General features: G+C 49.5%; 2 protein-coding genes across 3 annotated transcripts in view; both read right to left on the reverse strand.

Moving 5' to 3' along the window:
• The window catches only part of CTSH (cathepsin H), a 163,496-nt gene that overhangs the window by 19,251 nt on the left and 121,522 nt on the right, over positions 1–22,723 (reverse strand). The gene's annotated exons all lie outside the window — the stretch shown is intronic.
• GOLM2 (golgi membrane protein 2) lies at positions 2,804–20,859 on the reverse strand. 2 transcript variants are annotated; one of them, XM_083870887.1, is made up of 10 exons: positions 20,238–20,855; positions 15,273–15,327; positions 14,210–14,312; positions 13,081–13,171; positions 12,106–12,250; positions 11,807–11,887; positions 11,383–11,466; positions 10,592–10,765; positions 7,797–7,964; positions 2,808–4,587 (listed from the first exon to the last, which is right to left on the reverse strand). In XM_083870887.1, exons 1-10 carry the CDS (start codon positions 20,562–20,564, stop codon positions 4,514–4,516), a joined length of 1,302 nt encoding a protein of 433 aa, XP_083727013.1. In that variant the 5' UTR covers positions 20,565–20,855; the 3' UTR covers positions 2,808–4,513. The 2 variants fall into 2 exon arrangements, with proteins under 2 accessions (XP_083727014.1, XP_083727013.1); XM_083870888.1 differs by lacking the exon at positions 7,797–7,964 and having other exon boundaries at positions 2,804–4,587; positions 20,238–20,859.

The following is a 22,723-nucleotide window of genomic DNA, read 5'->3' on the forward strand; positions in this document are numbered from 1 at the left end:
AGAAAAGCACATCTGCTGCTCTGAAGCCAAGATTTGTTATAGGATTCTGTCACAGGACTCTGCTGGTCTGGCTCTAACAGAAGACACTATAAAGATAATTTTACCATAGAAAAGAGGTCACAGGAAGGCAGTGGAAACTCATTCAGAACAGGGAACCATATTCCTTTAGAGCATTCAAGTATTTCCTGTGAATATTTTGTGAATGATCAGCTGTGAAAAAGGTTGGTTTGGGCATGTTAGAACCTCGTTAAGGTGGTTTGGCAGTCCCTCAGGAGGAACTCGTACTGCAGGATAACTGTGTGATGTCTCACATTGTTGCCCCAAAAGGACATTCACTGATACTTAGAAAGTGGGAGTTTTGGGAAATGGTGGGTGGAAATACTCTCTCAAGCCGTGTAATTAAAATGAAAGGAGCTGCCAGAGGAGATGATCCAGCAAGATTCAAAGCAAGCAGGTATTTGTGTGAGCACCAGCACGGCCAAAAAAACACTCTGAGAAGAGATTAAACGTGTGACTCAGGGTTCAAACTGATCTTTATGGCAACGGGAACTGCCCTTTTCTGTGTAACAGGACATCAAAATTTGTTTTTCACAGTGCTTTTGTGTTCCCTGGTGCTGAATTAGGGAGAAAGGGCTGGACTGGCAGGAAAGGGAATATGGAAAATCATCTTGCTGATGGTGTTGCTGTGCAGGGAGGAGTTCGAAGGTCCCCTGCTGTACCCTGCTCCCCACAGAGCACTGCCCTGGACCCCAGCACAGCCTCAGCTCTGTGTGAGAAGTGTAAAACCCCTGTGCCAGCACACGGAGCCTTCAGTGGGGTCCTGGCTGCTCCTCAAACTGCTCCTCCTCGTGGTTTAGGGTTTCCTCTCAGCTCTTTCCCCTGAGCCTTGCAGAGCCCTTAGCTCTGTGTTTATACCTCACACAATCCAATGTCCTCCAGAGCTCCCTGACTGTGCAGAGCTGATGTGGGGCAGGTTCAGGGTCTTGGGCAGCTGTTTGCAGCATCTGCAGCTCAGGGCTGGGTGGGCTTTATTCCAGTCCCAGTTTAACTTCAGCATCCGGCACTTCTCAGCAAATTCAGGATTCTTTGGGTTTATATCTTGCTATTGCCCATTTGCAGTGTTTGGTGTTTCTCTTGCCTCTGTGAAGGGAAGCAGCTCCACTGGCTGGGTGAGCAGAGCTGGAGAGAAGCTGCTCCTCCATCCCCGGCGTCTGGGAGCCAATCTGGCTGTTCTCACTGCAGACACTCCAGCTGACAGCAACAGGGATTCATCTGCTCCCAGTCCCCACAGAAACACAGGGAGTGAACCTTGTGTTTGATCTGGCACGGAGCAGCACCGGAGAGTGGCATTAAACATTCCTCCAGGGATGGGAATGAGCAGCCACCAGCAGTCAAACCCGGCTTTGGGAAGTTGAAGTGCAAATTATTCATCCCAGCAATCCCAGTGTGGCCACACAGGGTTTCATATAGGTTTGAGGAATTGGAGTATTATGGTTTCTATATTGGCATAAAGGAGTACAGGCATAAATATCATTACTGTGTTTCTGGCTGGCTTGAAAATTCCACTGCAGTCTCATAAATAGGGAGAGATGGCCCCGGTTGGTTTTGTGGGTTTGTTTTCCTGTTTTATTTAAGTACAGAAATCTGGTCTCCTCAGTTCTGGAGCCAGCTGGAATAGCAGGGCACTGCTCCTCCTTATAAAGTGCCTAATCTCACATTTTCTAGTTCATCACAGCAAGACTTTTGATCCTGTCAAGTATTTTGGTCAGTCTCCTTAAGGAAGGGGACCAGGTTACTTCAGCTGGAAGTTCCCTACTTGGGTGCCAGGTTAGGGAAAGCTCTGTTTATCTCCTCCTGGAGCAGGGATTGCAGCTGACAGATTTATGGCATGTGGAAATTCTCCTTAATAGGGATAAAGGAGGAAGTTTTCAGATAGAGAATTTCCTCAGAGATGGAACCACATGAACCAGCATCGTTCAATCCAGTGTGCAAACTGTAAACAGGGGCAATAAATGGATTTATAGAGAAGAAAACCTTTTGTACTTTCTGTATGTGTTACTGCAGAATACTCACTCACAAGCTCTTCTGTCCTGCAGGCTTTGGATTTCCCACTGTTCCTGTGTTTGCATACATAAAAATGTAAAATGATAACATTTAATAAAATCCACAAACCATTATCTCATGTCTCTTTGTTTCTTGTCACTTCAAAGTACCTTCAGTTCTTCGTGGCTGTTAAAATGCTGAAAAATGTGGGGGTTTGTTTCATCCAGAACTGGGTTTGACCATTTGGCAAGATCCTGCCCATCAGTTTGGTTTTCCTGATTTTGAAATTAAAATGGGTTCACCAGTGATTCTTTTGTTTTTGTGACTTTGGGAAAGCTTTGGCAGAGTCTGTTTGCTGAAAACCTCCAAAAGTGGGCAGCTGGGACTGGCTGGAGTAACTGGAGTTGTTTCTCTGGCTGTTGGGTGGAGGTGCCTGCATTTCTGACACTGCCTGGGCTCATCCCTCAGCCTGGGCAGGGAGTCTCAGCTCCTTGTTGGAAAGGCAAAGGGATTTATTTGTACCTGCAGCCTCACACCAGGATGGCTGTGCTGGTTAAAACAGGCTGGGCCGTGGTGGAAGAGGCTCTGCTGGATTCTCCTGTACCCCTGGAATGCCAGAGCCGGTTGGAGATTCCCAGCCTGGCCGGGTGCTCGGGGAAGCAGCTGCTGGAGATCTGTCAGCGTTGTCTGTGCTGCCATTGCCATGGCAACGGGCCCCGGCTGCACACAACAGCCTTCCCACAACAAACCCCAGCTGGTCTGGCACTGCCGTGCTCAGAGCACAGCCCGAGTGGTGCTGCAGGGGCAGCTGGGAGCCCCCCGACCCACAGCTCCTGCCTGGAGAGATGCTCCAGCCCCTCATCATCTTCCTGGACCCTCATCATCTTCCTGGACCCTCAGCAGCAGCCCTTTGTCTTTCCCGAGCTGTGGAGCCCAGAATTGAACACAACACTCCAGTCGTGGCTGCACGAGGGTGAGGCACAGTAATCACTCTGATAGAGAGAAAAAAAATAAAAGAAAAAGAAAACATGGCAAAGAAGGAAGAACATGGAGCAACCCACCTTCAGCACAGGAGCACAAAAGGGATGATCCTGTTGATAGGGAGCGAAGGGAAAAGCAGCTGAAGCTGTGAGTACAGAATGGTTTAATCTCAAAATTTCACAAGTAGCTCTTTATTTAGGGGTCTCCCCAGGCTGTGCTGGGTGCTGCTGCACTACTTTGGAGAATGTGGGGTTCAGCTGGAACAGGGACACAGTGCTGAGCTGGAGTTCCCCTTTTTAAATGCAGAAACTGAGGGGGAATTTTTTTTGCCATTGACACTTAAAGTAGTAATAAACTGTCTTAAAAACCCATAACATTAGTTGTACGAGCATTGAACTTTATTTAAGAGGTTTACTGAGCTGGCAAGGAGCAAACCTGACCCATTACTTCAGCCCAGCACCAGAGCACGGGGAGGAGTTCAATCACCTCATCAGGGCCCACAACCTGTGTCCAGAGGAGCCCTTGGGGGAGCAGGGGGGACAATCCCCTTCAATGGAATCATCTCCAGCAGTTCTGAAAGTGCTTGAGCACAGAATACAGAACAGGGTCTGACCCACAGATCTGATGGAGAAAACCAAACCAGGGGATGTGGTGGGTGTTGAGGATCAAGGGACCCAACTGGAAATGAACAGGAGAGGCTGGGGCTGGGATGGACACTCTGGGACAGCAGCACCCACAGCGTGTTTACCTGGTGCTCCTTCCATCCAGGGGCTGGCACAGCTGCAGGGGATGTGTCTCTCACTGGCACACTTACCCTCTTTAACACAAAGATTTCCTACAGGCTGCAAATTATTTATATCATCCTTTAAATCGAGCTATTAGTTGCACAACTTTTTTGGGATGTATCAAATTATTCAAGTCCTACTACAGATTTCCAGCTCTAGCTAGGAGATGTGGTCACTGCAGAGGAGCTCAGTGGTGCTGATGTGGTGCTGGGTTGCAGTGAGGAAGGAGCAGTTATTGAACCATCCAGTCCCTCTGACATTCCATTGTCACTGCTGTACAAACCCCAGCACCCGGGAGCAGCAGCTCTGCCACACAGGTGGGACTGTAGAAAAGGAGTTCTTGGCTGTGCATGGCTTTCCACAGTGGCTTTGTTACATCAGGTACAAACTGTACAAGTTCTCCAGGTTCCAAGTGTTCTACGTGGCAGAAACAGTTCAGCCTGTGTTTAGAGACTTGGGTTTAAGTGTAGAGATTATTACAGGTAAGGACCAGGCTGAGTAACCAGCTGCATCTAACAGCAAAGATGTGGGTTTAATACAACCTGCAACAGTACAGATATGTACATATGTACAGAGCGGGTCCTCTCCTGCTGCTGAGCACACTTGGGACTCGATCCTCAGCTTCCCTGGAAGTGGGAAACCCTGGAGTAGAGCAGGTCCAGCTGTGCAGCACCTCAGGCTCCTGGGCTGAGCTCCGTGGGGGGCTACAGGACCCCCTCGCTGAGGCGGGACTTGCCGTAGTCCCCCAGGTCGTTCTGCAGGTCTCGCTCCTCGTCATCTGCAATCACAGAGGGTAATTAGATTAAAGTTAAAATCCTCAGATCAGATCTGATGTGGTATTACTGAAAAAATATCAGAGTATAGTTCCCAGACATGCTGCTGAAGGGCACAGCCCCGAGCTGGGCAGGCTGGTGACAGGATGGAGTCAGCAGGGACAGGACCCCCTGTCACTGCCCCAGGGGATCTCTGGCTGCAGGGCCAGTTCACCTCACACTCTGCCTGACTTCAGACACTGCAGCTGCTGGGCTTTCACACTGCCTAGCAAGCTTGCAAACTCCCCCACTAAAACTCAGCTCCTGCTGAAAGCCCCATGCCCAGAGCTGACACCATAAGGCTTCACAGAGGGTGGGAGCTTCAGGGACCAGCACAGGGAAGTCACTGGGACCCCTTCCACACCCAGGGCATCCTTCCCTCAAAAAGTGAAAACCCCTAAACCTTCCATTTGTTCCAACTAAAAAGCTTTTCCTGCACCTCAGAGCTATTCCTTTAGATCAGGAAAAGACTCTTGTTGACAGCAAAGGAAACCCAAGGTGAGCTCCCCCATCTCCCAGTGGCTGCTGAGCTGCCTGGAGCTCTCCACACCTTCACACCAGGAGCCAGGCAGGGCCCTGAGGGGCTGCTCCAGCAGCAAAATGCTGGAAGTCACCTATTTGTTCTGTAAAAAAGTGCCACCACAGCACCTGGACACCCTGGAATCACCCCCTGCCACCATCCAGCCACCACTAACAGACATTTCAGAAGCTCCACCTCCAAACGTCCCCTTGCCCTTCAGCAGGTGCCTGAGGGAAGGACTCAGGCTGGTGCTGCCCTGCCCTGCCCCGAGGAACATCCCCCAAAGTGGGTGTTTCCCCTGGATAGTTTCAGTCAAAGCCTGCACATTCCTAGAGAAAAGAGAAACCATGTGGAATCCAGTGGCTTTGTAGCACATGCCACAGGCTTTGTTCAGCCTGATGCAGAGCCGGGTGATGTTTTCCTGACAGTTTCTAGACAGAAATTCTTGTTCCTTTTTTCCCCTCCATAAACAATTATAACCACCCTCCCTTCAACCCCCATTCTGCCCTCTCCTGCCCTGCAGACACATCAGTATAAAGCCTGAAGCAGCCACTTTTTCTGGAATACTGCCCCTGGAAGCTCCAGTGGCCACACTCAAATCACAGCTCAAGCAAACACAACAAGTTATTAAGGAACAACAGAACAAAGGCTGGGAAATGAGGTTTGAGGTAGTAAAACACTGTCCTCAGACCATCCCTCAGGAAGAAGCTTCCAGAAGTTACCCTTTAACCTTAACTACCAGCTCTTAATCCAGTCTGTCTATACAGAGACAAAGAGGGGCTCATCAGGAAAAGGATCTTCCCCAAGTTCAAATTCCAAGTCACCAGAGCAGGGACTTTGCAGGGACCCCACCTGGAAGGGAAATGCTTTTATGGGGTCACTGTCAGTCAGAGCTCTGTTTTTACAAACACCACTCACACTGCAAGTCACACAAGCCCAGTGTCTGGGGTTTAACACTTTCCCATCCCTCAGAGCTGTTCCACACCCAGCCTTTCCCAAGGTGGGAATGAATGGCCAGGGGAATGCAGCCCTGCTGCCTGAGCCAGCAGCTCCCCTGTGAAGGCCCCACAGCCAGGTACTCACACAATGGAGCAGCACAGAGAGCTGTGTGGGCTGGGGACAGGGCCCTGCATCCCTGCACTGAGTGGCAGCCACCCATGGTCTGGCTCTGCTGCCAGGAACAAGTGACAGGACAAGAGGAAAGGGCCTCTAGCTGTGCCAGGGGAGGGTCAGGTTGGATATTGGAACATTTCTCCACAGCAAGTCTGTCCAGAGCACACGGGCTGAGCCAGGCAGATGGCACCAGCCAGCACAGACTCGGCCACAGCCACAACTTCCAGAGTTGCATCCTGAAGCCCAGGTAAGAACTGCTGCAGTGAGGAGCTGGGCAGGACCCTCTGCTGACTTAGGGGAAGGGGGCTGAACCATGAAACCCACACCCACAGGACGTGCAAGGCTCAGGGACACACAAGACACCCTGCACTCCCTGCCCACAACAGCCCAGCACCATCAGGGCTCCCCAGCATGGACAGAAAGGGACACTTGCTGCTGGGCCAGGCTGCTCTGCATCCCCCTGAGCCTTTGTGCCAGCCTGGGTGAGCACTGCCAGCCCAGGGTGTGACACACAAACCCCTGTGAGTTCTGAGACAGGGGGCACAGAACAGGCTGCAGCTGGAGCAGCAGGCACTGCAGTTCATCAGTAAGTCAGTTAATCACCACAGGTTCTGGTCCATCCTATTCTTTCACTTGTGCACAAGTTTTGAACTGCCAGCCCAGCCCAGGCTGCTGATACTGCACTTAGCTGCATGCTCACACAGTCAGCTGCTTTTTTACTGCCTTTGCCCATTCATTTTGCTTAGATGCCAATTAATTACAGTGCCTGAAACACCTCCAGCTAAAAACTTACATAACTTATGAGAGTCAAAATCAGGGGGCCTGTAGGATTTTTGCCCCATTTCCTATTTTTTTTCCCTCTTTATTTCACACTTCCATTTAACTGGGAATACTCTCTATGCCTACCCAACATTCTCGCCCTACAGACATGCAGGCCTGTCACAAATATCCCCCAAGAGCTGGATGGAGAAGGCAGACAAAGCAGGCAGAGCAGGAGGAAGCAATGCAGGAGGCACATGCAGGACAGGGAAGGGCCATGCACACACAAGTGTTAGGCAGCACTGGCTCAGCAGCTCCAGAGTGGGTTAGCACAGCACCACAAGCCTGTTGAATCTGTGTATGATGCACAAAAGTGACACCTGGAATCACCACCTGAGGCCTCCCTGCACACCAGGCTCCATCCAGGCAGGTGTGACAAGAGCAGGAGTTGAACCACTTCATTCCTCTATTTGACAATTTAGCAATGTCAAGGCCCAAAGCCCTCCCAGCCAGGGGCCAGAGCTGGGGATTTGGGTATAACCACATCTGGAATTTAGGATCTTGCTTTTCCTAGCAGAACTATAGCAGCAAGGTGCCAAAACCCTCTCACTCAAGACTGTAGCATCACTGCTGTTCCCACAGAGAGTGAGACCAAATTTCAAGCTTTTTTGTTCTGTCTGAGATCAATTTGTGATCAGCTAAAGCAGAGAAGCTTTACACAAATTCAACAAGTAACTCAGCATGGATTTATCACAATGGGATGGAGGTAAGGCCCAAGCTCACCTTGGACGTCTTCTTCTCCACCATCACCATCCTCTTCCTCATTGTAAGCCAGCTCAGCCTGTTTGTCTGCCTCATACTCACCCACGTTCCCATCATCCCCATTATAATCTGCCAGTTTAGAACCCTGCTGTGGGTCCACAGGGGATTCATTCTCATCAAAGAACCGGCCTGTGGAGTAGGAAAGGAGTGAGTCAGCAGCAGAGAGGAAAGAAACAGGGGGGTCCTACATGAGAGCAGATCACAGGTGGAGGCACTGGGGGTCTGTGGTAGATCCAGCTGGAGAGAAAGGGGGGAGAAGGGAGAGGGCTGGGGCAGGGGTTGAACAAGGCCTGTGGAACACCTCTGCAGGTGACATTGTGACTGTCCCACACTGCTCTCCCCAGGGGCAAGGGCTGCAGTGAGGCCCCAAACAGCTCCACCCTGGACTGCCCACAGGCACCAGCACAAGATTTCCCAAAAAGCACAAGAGGAAGGGTTGGTATCCATCTTCCTGAGGCCTGGCATTCCACAGGGCTGCCCTGGTCCCGGCAGTGCCTGCAGGGGGTGCCCAGCCCTCACCTCAGCTTGGAAACTCATCCAGCTGCCTTCACACTCTGCTTTCCTAGTAAGCTTTAACACTGGTCAACGTGCCCCAAATCCAGTATTTTCACCTCCCAACAAAAAAAATTAAGAATGGTTTCAGATCCTGGAACAACACACAAGAAAAACAGGAATTGTCTGGAAATATGGGATGAGCAATGACCCAGGCACAGGGTGAGAGATTACTGGTGTGATGTCAGCTCAGAGCTGGGGTTTAATGGGATACAGGGAGATCTCTTCCAGTCCAGTGCTTCAGGGAAGCAGCTCTGACTCTGCAGAGGTCACTGGCCTGGAAGATTGTGTATAAATGGAAAAAAGTGGGATTAAAGTGTGATACAATTCCACCAAGGCTGCCAGAGCAGGTGGTGATTCCCAGTGCAAGCAACTAATGGAGAAGTAAAACTGGAGAATGATTTCAACATGGGGATTAAAAATGGACAGATGTAAAAGTGAAATTATTCCCTAAAACAATGACTATATAAAAACCAGGACAGGAGCAGGACCATTCTGCTTCTCTGTAGGGGGAAAAGCAGCAGAATCACACCTAGCACTGCTCAAACATCCAGGAGCACCAGTTTCAGATATTTTCATTGAAAAAGCAGGAAAAAGCCCCATGATCTGTTTGGAAATCCAAAGTTCCATACATTATTCATTGCCTGTTCATGTCTAATTGAGTGATGCTGTTGGTATTTTTGACCCTGCATTACATACCAAACCCAGGTAGGACAGTGGGATTTGCACATGTTAAACCCAAACTGAGCCATGGAAGAAAGACAAGGGCCTGTATCCAACTCCCAGCACAACCAGCCCCTGGACACCAGAGAAACTGTGACAAACAAGCACTGAAGGAATTGAAGGTGACAGAAGGAAAGGTTAAAGTGGATGAAGAGATCCCAGGAAATGCAGCAGGCCCACAAAAGCTACAGACTGAGCTCAGGGAGCACAGTCAGTCTGGTGAGCCCCTCCAGTGCCCTCCTGCAGAGACATTCCCACTGTCCCAGGCTGCTCCAGGCCCCAGTGTCCATTCCAGGGATCCAGGGGTAGCCACAGCTGTGCCAGGGCCTGCCCACCCTGCCAGGGAACAATTCCTGCCCAAAATCCCATCCATCCCTCCCCTCTGGCACTGGGAAGCCATTCCCTGTGTCCTGTCCCTCCAGCCCTTGTCCCCAGTCCCTCTCCAGCTCTCCCAGAGCCCCTTTAGGGACTCTAAGGTCCTCCCCAGACTCTTCTCTCCTCCAAGCTGAACAGTCCCACTCTGCACCTTCTGCCCCAAAGCTCAGTCACCAACACCCAGCCAGACACTGCCCACGGTGGGAGCTCCAGATCTGGGACAGGGCTGGGACAGAGCTGGGACAGGGCCAGGCTCCTCCATATCAGGGGGGAATTTGCCCCTGACCACCAGGACAGAACCTTACACAAACTTGGATTAGATAATTCCCTTTGTGATAAAGTCTCTCCCACACTGCACCATTCAAACCTACAATTAAAGTTATTCCACATCTGAAGGAGCAAAGAGAAGAGACAAACTGGGGACAATTCCTGACTCTCAGGTATCCCCTCACAGCCTGCATTGGAGACAATTCCTTCCCAGCTCCTGCCTACACAACTATCTCCCATCATTTAATCTGTGTCCAGGGAAGAGAGACAATCCATTAACCAACCCAACAAGTGAAATAAGCTTTCTCACTCCAGAAGTTTCTTCCAGAGCTGCTTTGATAAAATAACAAGCCTTGCACACCTCAGAATACTCAGAGTGGAAGCCAGGCCTGCCCAGGTTCTGTGACAATTTGTAAGACACTTGTCCCTGCTCCATCACAAAGTTCCACGAGTGATATTAAAACAACCAGAGTTTTCTCAGTTTTGGCTGAATTGTTACAGTATTGTCCAAAAAGTGTATTCAAGTCCAGTAATAAAATGAGAAACTCAGCATCCTGCATGTATCAAAGTTCTGACTTAACCAATTTAACTGTGCACTCATTTCCAAAAACATCTTGAATTCTGACATGGAAATAATTCTTTAAAAGAACTGAATGTACATGTGAAAAATAACACATTAAAGCCTACATTTTACCCAGGAACACATCATATTCCTTCTCAGGCTCCCTCTCCACAGCCACCCTCTGCAATGGTCCCTGTTTCCCAGCCAGCCACTTACACAGGTAAAAGAAGAAGGGATTTTTCTAATATACTCAAGTGTGTGATATTGGCCAACTTACTTTGCTTAATCTTCTGCAAGTCGCTAACTCGGCTCTTTGGGATTTTTATCTGCTCTGGCTCAATTCTTTGGTCTTTCTGGGCTTCAACATTTTCTTCAAAGTTCAAGTGCTGGAGAGGATTTGGAGGGATCTGCTTGGCAATGTCAGGGTTTCCATCACTGTCACTGGGCAAACCTACAAGGTTCAAATGAGAAGTTACACTGAGAATTTCAGCAGGACAGGACTGGAACAAGCCACCTGCAGTGCAGGCAGAACCTGATATTCTCTGGCCTTAAAGTGACTTCAGCTGCAAGCACAGAGTTTATTTTCTTTGGGTTTGCCTCTCTGCTAACTGCAATTCCTCCAAACCCTTTCACTGCAGGGCTTTGATTTCTCACATCCTGAACCTTCCCTGTGGCACCCTCAATGAGCTGTTCCCAGGGACAGGAGGACCCTGAGCAGGGATAGAAATGTTGGTTTATCTGATTGTGGCTACCAAGAGACCAACAACCAGCCCCTGAGGGGGTGGTGCAGCTTAATTAGTACCCTAAGGAGGAACACTCATTTTAATTACTCTGTCCACTGGAGGAATCTTGAAGCACTTATCTTTAAAATTTCTAACTCAAATTTAGCTGTGATTGGTCAAAAGGCTCAGAAATTATCAATGTGGATGGTACAAGAAGACACCATACAACAGCAGCCCAAGTGTCACAGCCAGGTAAAAATACAGCCTTGGATCCTGCAGAAATTTATCCCTGGTTTTCTTCTGGTAACTAAATTACTGCCTCATCACCTGCTGACAGGAATTTTACCTGGTGCCAGGTTGGGAGCATGGGGCTGTTCAGTTGGAAGATGACCTTCACTTTTAGGAGCTGAAATAATTGGCTTCTTTAAAGCTAAAACAGAACACAGGGACAAAAGCATTAACATGAAAAAAACCACACTGTTTAGCTGGTCTTGCTCTAACAATCCTGTAAACTCCCATTTTTTTTATAATTTCCTTAATGAAAATATAAAAGGTAAGATTTCAGATGGGGCATTATCCAACTCATTCCATTTTGAGAATTCAAACCGCTAAGGCACAGTAGAAATGATCTGATTTTACATCCCACTAGAATTTTATTACCACAGAGAGATTTTAAAAGTCTGCACTCAGTGTGAACCACATGGTGTTCACACACAACATCTACACCACCAAGACCCAAATGTGAAAGAATGAAGAGTATTTCTCCTAACCAGTGGGAGTATCTTCAGCTTTAGCAGGGTCATTATCTTCTATTTCAGGCATGCCTGCATCTCCTCCTGCTTTGATTTTCTCTGCAAGACAAGAAAAGGATATTCTGCCTTACTAACCCTTCAGTGTGAATTTCCCTCTTGTGGAAGGCTCTAACTTAGAACAATCAGTGCAGCTAATCAGTGTATCTGAGCCAAACAATTCCTTCTTCTGCTTCAGAGAAATGCACAGTCTGGGGGCTGGCAAAGGATGCAACACAACTGGCCCATTCTCCATCACAAACACCCAAAAATGGAAATACCTTTGCCATCTGCAGCATGTTCTGAAGGCTCCTCGTTCTTCACTGTGTCTTTATCTTCCCCCTCTGCCACAGCCTCGGGCACAGCCTGGCCACCATTGCTGGGGCTCACTGCAGTGTCTTTACTGGACTGAATTTTTTGTGTGGCCTGTTAGAACAAACAAAGAGACAACATGAAACACTTCCCTGGGAATTACAAAATAAACATCCTCAAATTCAAGGGTTACTTTGGGTCAGCAAAATTGCATTTATGAATTCAGGGATCACCAAAGCAAAGAGCAGAGCCCTGTGCACAAAGCTGGGCCCTGGGGATCTGGAAACACAACTGGACAGAAAATGTTCGACACAGCACAAGCTGCAGGACATTTCTACTGCCATACACAGGTGTGAAGACAACAAAAACAGGTTAAGGTAACATCAGCCTCAAAACAATTCTAGACTGTGAGAGAAGATGTGACAAACTTCTCTCAGTCTGCCCTATTATTTGAGATGTTTATAGATGAAGTAAGGAAACAGAATTTTAAGCATCTGTTTGAGGAAAGAGGCCCAAATTCCACTGGCAGCCTGTTTGATGTAATCACACCCTTGATACCATTCCAGCACCATCACAATTTGCATCACATTAGCACCTGGAGGCCTGGGCAGAGCTCGGCTCCCTCTGCAATAACCTGGGGAAGGCTGTGAGGACACAGATGCCACCCTGGAGAGCTGAACAGTGATATCCACCCTACAGGGCAACAACTGAAATCCTCAGCAGTGACATCATGGAGGAAGGCTGGAGCAGAGCAAGGAATGTGGCCTCAGCTTCCAGCTCATCCCACTGGGTGAGACAGCAGGCAGATTTCTTACCCTAACACCCACTTAGGGCTGCTCAGGGGGACACTGAACACAGGGAAGAAGTGTCCCAGGCCTCCACACCTCTGAGCAAAGAGCAGCCTTTGGGCTCTTCCCATTCAACACAAACTTTCTTGGCACTACCTTTTGTTCCCGTGCAATTTGGTCCATTAATTTCTTGATGGTCTCTTCATGCTGCAGTCTCATTTCCTTGATCTGCTGCCCACACTGCAGGCTTGAGGAGAAACACACCATTAGTTACACTTCATTTGCTGGATCTGCTCTCCCACAAGTAAAATAAGGGGAAAATATGAAGCAGCACAAAAAATCAGACCTGAGATATAACTGGAATAATCTGTCCAAGCAGCCTGGAATGGACTGAACACAGTAAGAAAGGAGAGCTGGAAAGAAATAGGCACAGAGCCGAAAAAAACCACTAAAATAAAGAGAATGGCCTCAAATATACTTCCTCCAGAAGCTGGAATGCAACCAAAAGGTCAAGCTCCACAGTTAATCTGTCTGCAAATATTAATTCCACTGGGAAAGCAACGTGTCCCTCCTGGCTGTCAACAGAGAAGGTGCACCAGTGCCACTATCAGTTACTGCTCCCCACTCAAATAACAGGATCTGAATACACAGCCAGGTGCCCCAACTTCCCCAGCAAGGCAGGACATCAGCCCAGCCACCAAAACTCCTGTGTCCCACCAACGCTCAGCACAGCACAGAAACACCTCATGTGTGTCAAAGTTACAAACACTTTCTCAAGAGTTAAGCCTTCCTCACTTCTCAAAGCTGCAGGAAGGTTTTGAGCTTTTGAGCTGTTTGCTCTCTCTGCTGCTCTATCATCAGTTTAAAGGGCTGAAGTCAACTTAAAATTTCAATCTACACAAGGAGCTTTCAGCTTCAGCCAAAACAAACGAAACTACACTGTTAGAAAGGCAGCAATTCACAAGGCTGGTGACAAAGTGCCGTGTCCTTTACACTCCTTCATGTGTTAGTGAACTAAATCTCCATGTTATAAAAAATACATTGACTTAAAAATGCAGAACAATTCCACTCAGACAAGATCCTCCTCAGCTCCTATCTCACCTTGGGGGAAGGACTACAACACCACAAAGAACCTGAGAGTCAAACAGTCAGCTCAGGTGCATCGCCAAGTGAGTGCACTCGTGTTTGAGGATTAGCAGACATGAGATTAATTAGCAGTTTTTAGTAAATGCAGGTTCCCCTCACACACACCAAACTGCAGCTCCCAACACTGCTGAGGACATACCTGTCATACTCCAGCCTCCTTGTCAGGTATGTGTTGTTCTTCTTGTACTCGTGCAGCTGATCCTCCTGGCGGATGAACTCCTGCCGCAGCTCTGCCAGTTGCTCTGGGCCAAAAAACAAAACCAACGTGAACACAGAAAGACAAGGAAAAATGCCCCCTGGCAGATACAATTTCCAATATTGCTAAGTAAGTGAGAAATTGCTCAAGCTTCATGTCTAGACACACTTTAAAGATTCTTAAGGCAGTTTGAAGAAGATGCCGCTTTACTCGTGTATGCCAGATGGCAGCATGAATTAGAGACAAATTCTTCTGATACTCTGCCAGTCTCCCTCAATGTTCCTGCACCTTTGCATTCAGGAGCCTTGCACAATGCTATTGCACTTATCTGTTGGGAATCTCCACAATTTCCTGAACGGTTCTGTCACTGTGAGTAAGGTGGAACTGCTGCCAGGTTACTCCAGGCAGGATGCTCAAACTCTGCCTGTCTGCAGTGAGTGTACAAAAGGAGGCACCTTCCCACCATCCACAAAGCCAACATGAATTTCCTGTCTCCACAGCTGCTCTGGAGGTTCTCCCTGCTCCTCAGGCTACAGATAATGAAGCTCCTACTCTTTTAGGCTGCAGCTACACGGATAGAGGAATCCATGTGTGCTGTGTGCAGGCATGTTCACATCCGATCACTCTGAAGTGTTTTGAATACAGCAACACCACAGGGGTTATAATTGTGTCTGTACAGAACTTCAGAGATGTGTCCTGGACCTTTTCTAACCCAGCACCACCAGCACAGTGTTTCTGATCAAACTCTGCTAAACTGTGTATGTGGCCATGAAAATGACTCTACTGTCCTGTAACTCAGCAGTGCCAGAACACACATCCTTTCTGCAGACAAGTGAGAGCCAGCTCTGCACTCACCCACCCCAGAGCTAACAAACACAACGAGATTTCACATTATGAGCTGTCCCAGCATCACCAGATCCTTCATTTAATCTGCATTCTGCAGCACCTGAGCAGTTAAAATGCACAACTTCAGGCTGCCAAAGGGGTTTGGCCACAAATCCCTCACCCTTTAGCCGGTGTATGTCTGCCATCTGATAGGAGATGTTGCTCTGCAGCTTCATCTGGAAGGAAGAAAAGGTTGGATAAATAGAGGTGACCAGCAGGTTTGGCTGTGAAGACTCAGGTGTGTCTGTTTGCTTGGTAAAGCCAAGGCACGGACAGGATTATGGGAGTGACATGCACAAATTTCCTGTCGATCTAAGAAATGTGTGTTTAGTGATTGTAAGTGACATCACCAAACCAAACACTGTGTTCAGGCTTTGCTAACAAAGGCTTACATTTTAATACCAGAATGTATTTATATAAAAAAAAAAAAAAAAGTAGACTGGACTAAAATAAACATGCTGCATCCTAATACTGCAAGAAGGACAGTGAACAGTCAATGTCAAAGCACAGGTGGATAAAAATAATCACAGTATCAACAGCAAACCCAATTGTTACCTAAGGTATATGATATAATAGAATTGTTATATTTAAATAGATATTTTATGTGTTCTATCTAACAACCTAATACATTTTATTTTGAGAGGGAATCTCACACCAGTAAACTACAACAGCTTTTAATTTGGCATTTTTAGTAAGGAAAAAAAATAGTTATAATAAGTAAGAAATGAACATACACAAGATCCTGAAGTAAAGATGCTTTGTTCTGTCACTACATAAACAAAGGGAACAAAGAGAAAGATCCCTGTGTGGAATATCCTGAGAAAGGGGGTAAAAATCCCTGGCTGCCCTCAGGCACCGCGGGTGCTGTGGCTGTTTTCCTGCAGTGACACAAAGGGTGAGTGCAGGAAGGTGCTGAGCAGGGCTGGCAGGCTGTGCCAAGGGCAGCATCACCTCTGGGAGCAGCACACTGCAGTGCCAGCACAGCCAGGACACACACGGGGACACACCTGGGCACAGGGGCTGCCCCAGTTCCCCCACAGCCCCCGAGTGTCTGTGTCTGTCCCCTCCATTTCCTGTCACAAACCCCAAACACATCTGCCCTGCCCTTAGGGCTTCCTCCCTGCACTGTGCCTTCCCTTTTACCAAATTATTCCTTCTGTAAATGTATTTCCCACTGTGGTTTTGCTGTTTCAGGAGGCACTCTGAGCAGGCTGCTCAATCTGTCCCGTGTGGGTCGGATCAGGCACTGCTGCCTTGGGGCTGCAGCCGTGCAGGAACTGCAGAGATGGTGCATTTCTGCAGCACACAGAGCACACAGAACACGCATCTGACAGCTCTGGGCACACGGCAGAGCTGCCTTGGGCAGCAGAGTGTCTGTGCCAGCCTCTGTCCTGCCTGCAGGGCACTGCAGGATCCTGGCTGTCCCTGCAGGGTGCCCCAGTGCAGGCAAGTCCTGATCCATGCCCAAAACAAGAGCCAAGAGGGTTCCAGGGCCTGGAAAGTCACCACCAAAGCTCCCACCTTATGACAGGACACAGTGCTGCTTCACAAGGCTTGTCCCAAAAAAAAGAAAGCAAGCAGAACTGGAAAATTAGTGACAGAGCAGAAAAAATAGTAAATTAAACCAAATGGCTTTGAACGTATTTCCTTCAAATCCTGGAACGAAACTGAAAAGTCCAACTCCACAGTTAATCTGTCAGCATTTATTAATTCCAGCAGGAATGTGATCTTTAGGTAACCTGAGCCCTCTGAGCACTGAAAGAGGGACAAAATTACTCCCCACAGGGACACTCAGGGAGCCTCCTGGCACATCAGAGCCCATTTCCCTTGAGCTCTGCCCACTGAGGCATTCAAGGCCCCATTACAGGGTGCACAAAGCAAGACCCCGTCAGGGCTGGCCTGGGCAGGACCTGCAGAGCTCAAAAAGCACCACTGGCCCTGCAGTGGGGACACCCAGGGAAGGGGACACCCAGGGAAGGGGACACCCAGGGAAGCAGAAGACACAAGTCACCACCAAACCTCTCCACCCAGTGATTTGTTGTGTTAATGAATAAGTATCTCCCCCCCTTCTGCAAAAGCACAGGCAATAATCCCATTTTCCTGTCTCCCAGGCTAATGCAGTGGTTTCCCAGGACCCAATAAATCCGTGAACAAAGGAGATCCTGGGAAGCAGCAGGTCTGTTTTCAGACTCTCATCTGTGAGAATTCCCTTCCCACTGGTTCCTGCTCACCCCATCCCCTTGTGCCTGGCAGGGGGAGGGCTCTGCCAGCAGGAGCTGCATGGGAACGTGCAGCACTTTTATCACACACTCTTTTCCTTTTGGTGAGTCTGAGCTTCAGAGTGAAGTGACAGAATTTACACCCAAACCAGCTCAGCTGACAGCAAACGTCCCTCATCTGAGGGACAGAAAAGGAGGGAGCTTTTTTATGATTCATGGGATCTGTTCCACCTACATATGCAAATCCCACAATCGGTGAGCATGGCACAGGTCCAGCTCTTCCTGGCCCATCCTCCTTTGGTCCAGAGCTGTTTGTGTTGCTGAGCTCTCAGGGGCTCCTCAGCACCTTTCCAGGCACTTGGGAGGGAGAAGACAAACCCTCTGTATCCAAATGAGCCTTCACAGGAAAAAAACCCTCCAGAAATCCTTTGCATGGTCATGTGGCAACCCTCCAGTGCTGTGTGAGTTGTGAATCTTGCCATGTAACAGCTCCACGTTGCTGCTGTCACTCTGCAGCTCTGCAAACCGGGGAGCTCCCAAGTTTTGGCAACAGAGAACAGAGGCAGCTGCTGCTGCTGGGGGTGTTTGACTGAGCAGCTCCATCCCCAGCATTTCTGGGCAGCAGGTGAGGGCAGGGCAGTGTTGCACACCTGGCACGGGCAGCAGCAGGTGTGGAATGAGTGTTCCCTGCACACTGGAGCTCCTGCCAGTCCCACATTTCCCTGGGCTCATCACAAACAGAGCCACAAAACCCTGGGAAAACCCCAAAACCCAACAGAAACCTGCAATAAACCCCACGGAACACTCAGAAAGATGATGCTGCAGGTGCAGACAGCACCTGCCCAAAATCCAGGGCAGGCATTACCCCTGCCTGCCTCTCTTACATGGGAGAACTCCTTGTTTGCTCCAAGGTGCCACAGACCCCCAGGAGCTCACCACAGGGGAGGAGAATTCCCCAGAATTCATGGTTTTTCTGCTTCTTTTTGAACACAAGACACTGGTCACACTCCCATGTTTGCTCCCAAGAGCAAACAACAGCCTGGTGCAGTGCCAGGCTCATTGCACACACAGGGGACAGAGGGCAGAGCCCAGGGTTTGCCCTTGGCTCCAGAAATCCTGAGCCAAGAGGAAGCTGCTGCACAAACTGGAGTTGCCTCAGCACTTGATTTATGTGACCATGAGGCAAAGAACCTCAGCTGAGGACAAAGGAGCACAAAGCAGAACTGGCACTGAGAATCTTCAAACGAGTTTTCCTTAAAATGAGCCTGAATTTATTGTGATCACTCAATACCAATGGTGGGGTTTTGTTTCAGCTCCTGCATTTCACAAATTGACTAAGATCAAAGGTAATGAGCAGCTTGGGCACACAGACTTGGCAAATTCTGTTTTGAGAGGAAAAAAATTATCTTTTACAGCAATTTCTTTTCTTGGTCAGACACTTTATATCTACTACTGTTTCCTTGTGACACTTTCTCTAAAACAAAGCTTTATTCTCTATTCTCAGAGAAGTAACAGCCCATAAATAAAGTCACTTAAAAGGCGCTAGGAAAAAAAAAATAAACAATGTTGCCGCTGAGAAAAGACAGCAGCTTACATGGGAGGAAAAAAAGGAGAAAATCCCTCCTGAGCAATGCCTGGCAGCTCCCCTGAGTCCTGCCAGGGGATTTTACACCCACAGCCAGCAAAACTAACACCCCAAATAAACTGATTGCCCTTTTGCAGACAGAAAGGGAAGGATTTTGGCTAAACCTCAACTGCTTTAGAATCACTGAGGCTGGAAAACACCTTTAAGATCGTGGAGTCCATGTCATACCCAACTGGAATTTTTATTGCAATCTGAGGAAAGATAGAAGTTTAAAATCTGTTTGTTGCAATCTAAGGAAAGATAGAAGTTTAAAATCTGTTTGCTGAACACAAAGGGTGTCATTTTAATGCTTCAAACATTAATATAAACTTAATCAGTTTGAGGGAGTCTTACTCTGGAATGTAAAATGTACATATTCAGCTTTTTCTGAGACAATTTAATGTATTTTCTGAGGCTGCTGATCCACAGTGCAATAAGAAAGGGCCAGAAAAACAAAGGTAGCCAGCAGTAACCCCGGAGAGTGTGACATTTCCATAAATCCCACAGTGAGAGCAGTGCTCAGTGAGCAGAACAATGACCTGCATGCAAATACACCCCCCTTGTGCCCCGGGCAGGACCCGTGTGCTCAACTCCCCACTTCGGGGCGGTTATGAAAGCAGAACAGTGAAAGTTGAGCCATTCGCTCATCCTGCACCACAAAAGAAACCCCCGGGCCACCCCCACTGAAAGGGCCAGCTGAATTTCCAATGAGCGTGGCTTCTCCAAGCCAAGGGAAATGACACGTTAGCCAGCAGCAGGGTTGTTTGGGGTTTTTTTTTTCCTTAAAGTACACGCTGGCAGCATAAAAATCAGAGTTTGCTGTACCAGGCATTCAAAGAGGAAAGCTCAGGGTGATGCTGAACACCACACTGGTTTCATTTCCCTTGAAACTGTTGTTTTACGGCTGCGTCTGGTTTCTTGAATTAAAAGATCAAACACTCTCAGCAGAGACAGAAAGCTAAAAAACAATAAGTAAATTCGAAACAGCCGTCTGGAGACGAGCGATCTCTGGGGATTTTCATTGTTCACATACACACACACACACACCGGACATCTCCAGCTCTTTTTGGGGGACGTTTTTAGAAAGCAGAGAGCGCTGTGATTGTCCCAGCAGCACCAAACCTGAGCCTCGGGGCCTTGATTCACTCCTGGGCCTGCAGAGGCTGCGGGGACACCTTGGGCAGGCGAGGACTGACATTGCTCCGGGCTGAGCACCGGGATCTCCCCTTCTCCCCGCCCTTACCTTGCCGTCCTCGCACCTCTTCACCTGCCCGTCCCTGGCCTGCAGCTGGCTGCTCAGGTGGCTGTAGTCCGCCTCCTTCTGCTCCAGCTGCTTCCTGTGCGAGTCCACCTTGCCCAGCAGGTCGGAGTTGCGGCGCTCCAGGCGGCCCCGCGCCACCTCGGTGCGCTGGGCCTGGCTCTGCAGCTCGGCCAGCTCCTCCCGCAGCAGCGCCTGCCGCGACGCCGCGTTCCAGCAGTGGAAGGCCAGCACGGCGATCACGGCCAGCAGCGCCACCAGCACCAGCGAGGGCAGGCGGCCGCCACGGCGGTTCGCCCCGAACCCCACCATGGGGCAGGCCGAGTGCAGGGGGGGCAGGAGGAGCGGGGAAAGGCGGTCAGGGGAGCCCTGAGGGTGCAGAGGGTGTGAGGGGAAGGGAGAATCCTGAGGGGGGATAAGGGAATGAGTGGGGGGGGAATGGAGGGTCTGTGGGGAGGAGGTGGGGAAGGGAAGAGAAGAGGCTCTGAGGGAGCTGGGGGAGAGAAGGGCGGGAGGGAAGAGCTGGAGGGGAGCGGGCGGTGGCCGGCAGGGCTGTGCCGGTGCCCGTACCGGAGCCGGTACCAGCCGAACCGCCGCCGCCGCCGGGCCCTGAGGGAGCGACCGGCCGAGCCGCCACCGCGGCGCCCCGCCCGCCGCCCGCCTCTCGCCCCCTGCGCCTCTCGCGAGAGGAGCCCGCGCAGCTCTCGCGAGATCTGGGGGCCGCCTGCCCTGAGGGGCCGGGGCGGGGCGGGGCGGGGGAACGCCACAGAGCTGCGCTAAAGGGCGTTAAAACCTGCCGCTGGCACACCGGGCTGTGCGCCGGGAAACGCTTCACAGTCACTGCCCAAATGGCCACCCTGGCCTGGGACACTGCCAGGCTGTGAGGGGACAGAGATCCCACAGTCAGGGTTTGGTGTGAGGGGACAGAGATCCCAAAGTCAGGGTTTGGTGTGAGGAGAGAGAGATCCCAAAGTCAGGGTTTGGTGTGAGGAGAGAGAGATCCCAAAGTCAGGGTTTGGTGTGAGGAGAGAGAGATCCCAAAGTCAGGGTTTGGTGTGAGGAGAGAGAGATCCCAAAGTCAGGGTTTGGTGTGAGGGACACAGATCCCAAAGTCAGGGTTTGGTGTGAGGAGAGAGAGATCCCAAAGTCAGGGTTTGGTGTGAGGGGACAGAGATCCCAAAGTCAGGGTTTGGTGTGAGGGACAGAGATCCCAAAGTCAGGGTTTGTGTGAGGGGACAGAGATCCCAGCACAGTCAGGGTTTGTGTGAGAGGGGACAGAGATCCCAAAGTCAGGGTTTGGTGTGAGGAGAGAGAGATCCCAAAGTCAGGGTTTGGTGTGAGGGGAGGAGAGAGATCCCAGCACAGTCAGGGTTTGGTGTGAGGAGAGAGATCCCAGCACAGTCAGGGTTTGTGTGAGGGGACAGAGATCCCAGCACAGTCAGCTGTGCAGGTGTTCACCCACACAGACTTTGGGTTTGCCTTTACTCCCTGTGATGGGATTTAATATGAGTTCTGCCCTGCTGTGACAAGCACCTCGGGCAGCCCGGAGCTCCTGGGCACAATCCTGGCACCTCCAGCTGCAAATGGTGCGGGGAGGATGTGGGACAAACAGAAGGGGATCAGTTTTCCTCCTAAAAGAAGCAAAAATGACAATATTTAAGAAATAAAGTATTAATAAGCCTTCCTGAGACACTGCACACATTGTGCAGAATTTTTTGCCAGCGATGGTGTCACAGCTTTGTTCTTCCATACTTTACACACCAATATTTGCACTTTGGCAGTTTAATTGCTGCTGCACTGATGGCCCATTAATTTGCCAGCCTGCTCTCTGCAGATGGCACTGCAGATTCACATTCCAAATCCAGCCTTGCAATTTTTTTCCTCCTGGTGAAGCTGGGTACTTCCAGGGTTTAAGTCTTCCCTGTTCAGCCTATTCCTTCTGGCTGCGCTTACTCTGTGCCAACTCGGCTGCTGCAAACCAGGAAATGTTTGTCCAAATAATGGAAATACAATATAAATATGACAGATTTGAGCTCAGAACTATACCTGGGTGTATTTTATTTAATATATACCTCAGTTTCACACATTTTGGTTTACTAACCTGAAACAGTCAGCTCAAAAATCTCTCCATGTAGTGCTCAGTGGTGCTTGCCCCATTCCTGTTTCAGCTGTTCCCGTTGGAATTTGTTTGATTTCTCAGCTCCTCAGAGTTCAGGGTCAGAACTGGCCCCTGCACTTTTTTTGTGTGTGTGGTTTCCTTTGCATATCTGGGAACTGAGGCAATACCAGGATGTTTTTTAATTTAATTTCACCTGTGTTCCAAGCCCTGTGATCCTGTGCTAGTCTGTTCTTTTCCTGGTTGGAAAGGTGTTCCTGCTGCCTCTCCCTGGCTGTAACCTTACCCTGTGTGTTGGAATAACATATCCCATGGCATGTTCCGCTCAGCCCTGACAAGATCTTGGCTGATCTTT

This window comes from Zosterops lateralis, assembly GCF_965231275.1.
Source record: "Zosterops lateralis genome assembly, chromosome: 13".
Taxonomy (NCBI): domain Eukaryota; kingdom Metazoa; phylum Chordata; class Aves; order Passeriformes; family Zosteropidae; genus Zosterops; species Zosterops lateralis.

Bases quoted from the DNA above. Each gene is read 5' to 3' on its own strand.
- GOLM2 (XM_083870887.1), bottom strand. From the start codon at position 20,564: ATGGTGGGGTTCGGGGCGAACCGCCGTGGCGGCCGCCTGCCCTCGCTG. The intron at 14,313-15,272 runs GTGAGGGATTTG...TTTTTGGCCCAG, and splicing joins AGACATACACCGGCTAAAGG to AGCAACTGGCAGAGCTGCGG. The intron at 4,588-7,796 runs GTGAGCTTGGGC...CTGTGATTGCAG, and splicing joins TGGAGAAGAAGACGTCCAAG to ATGACGAGGAGCGAGACCTG.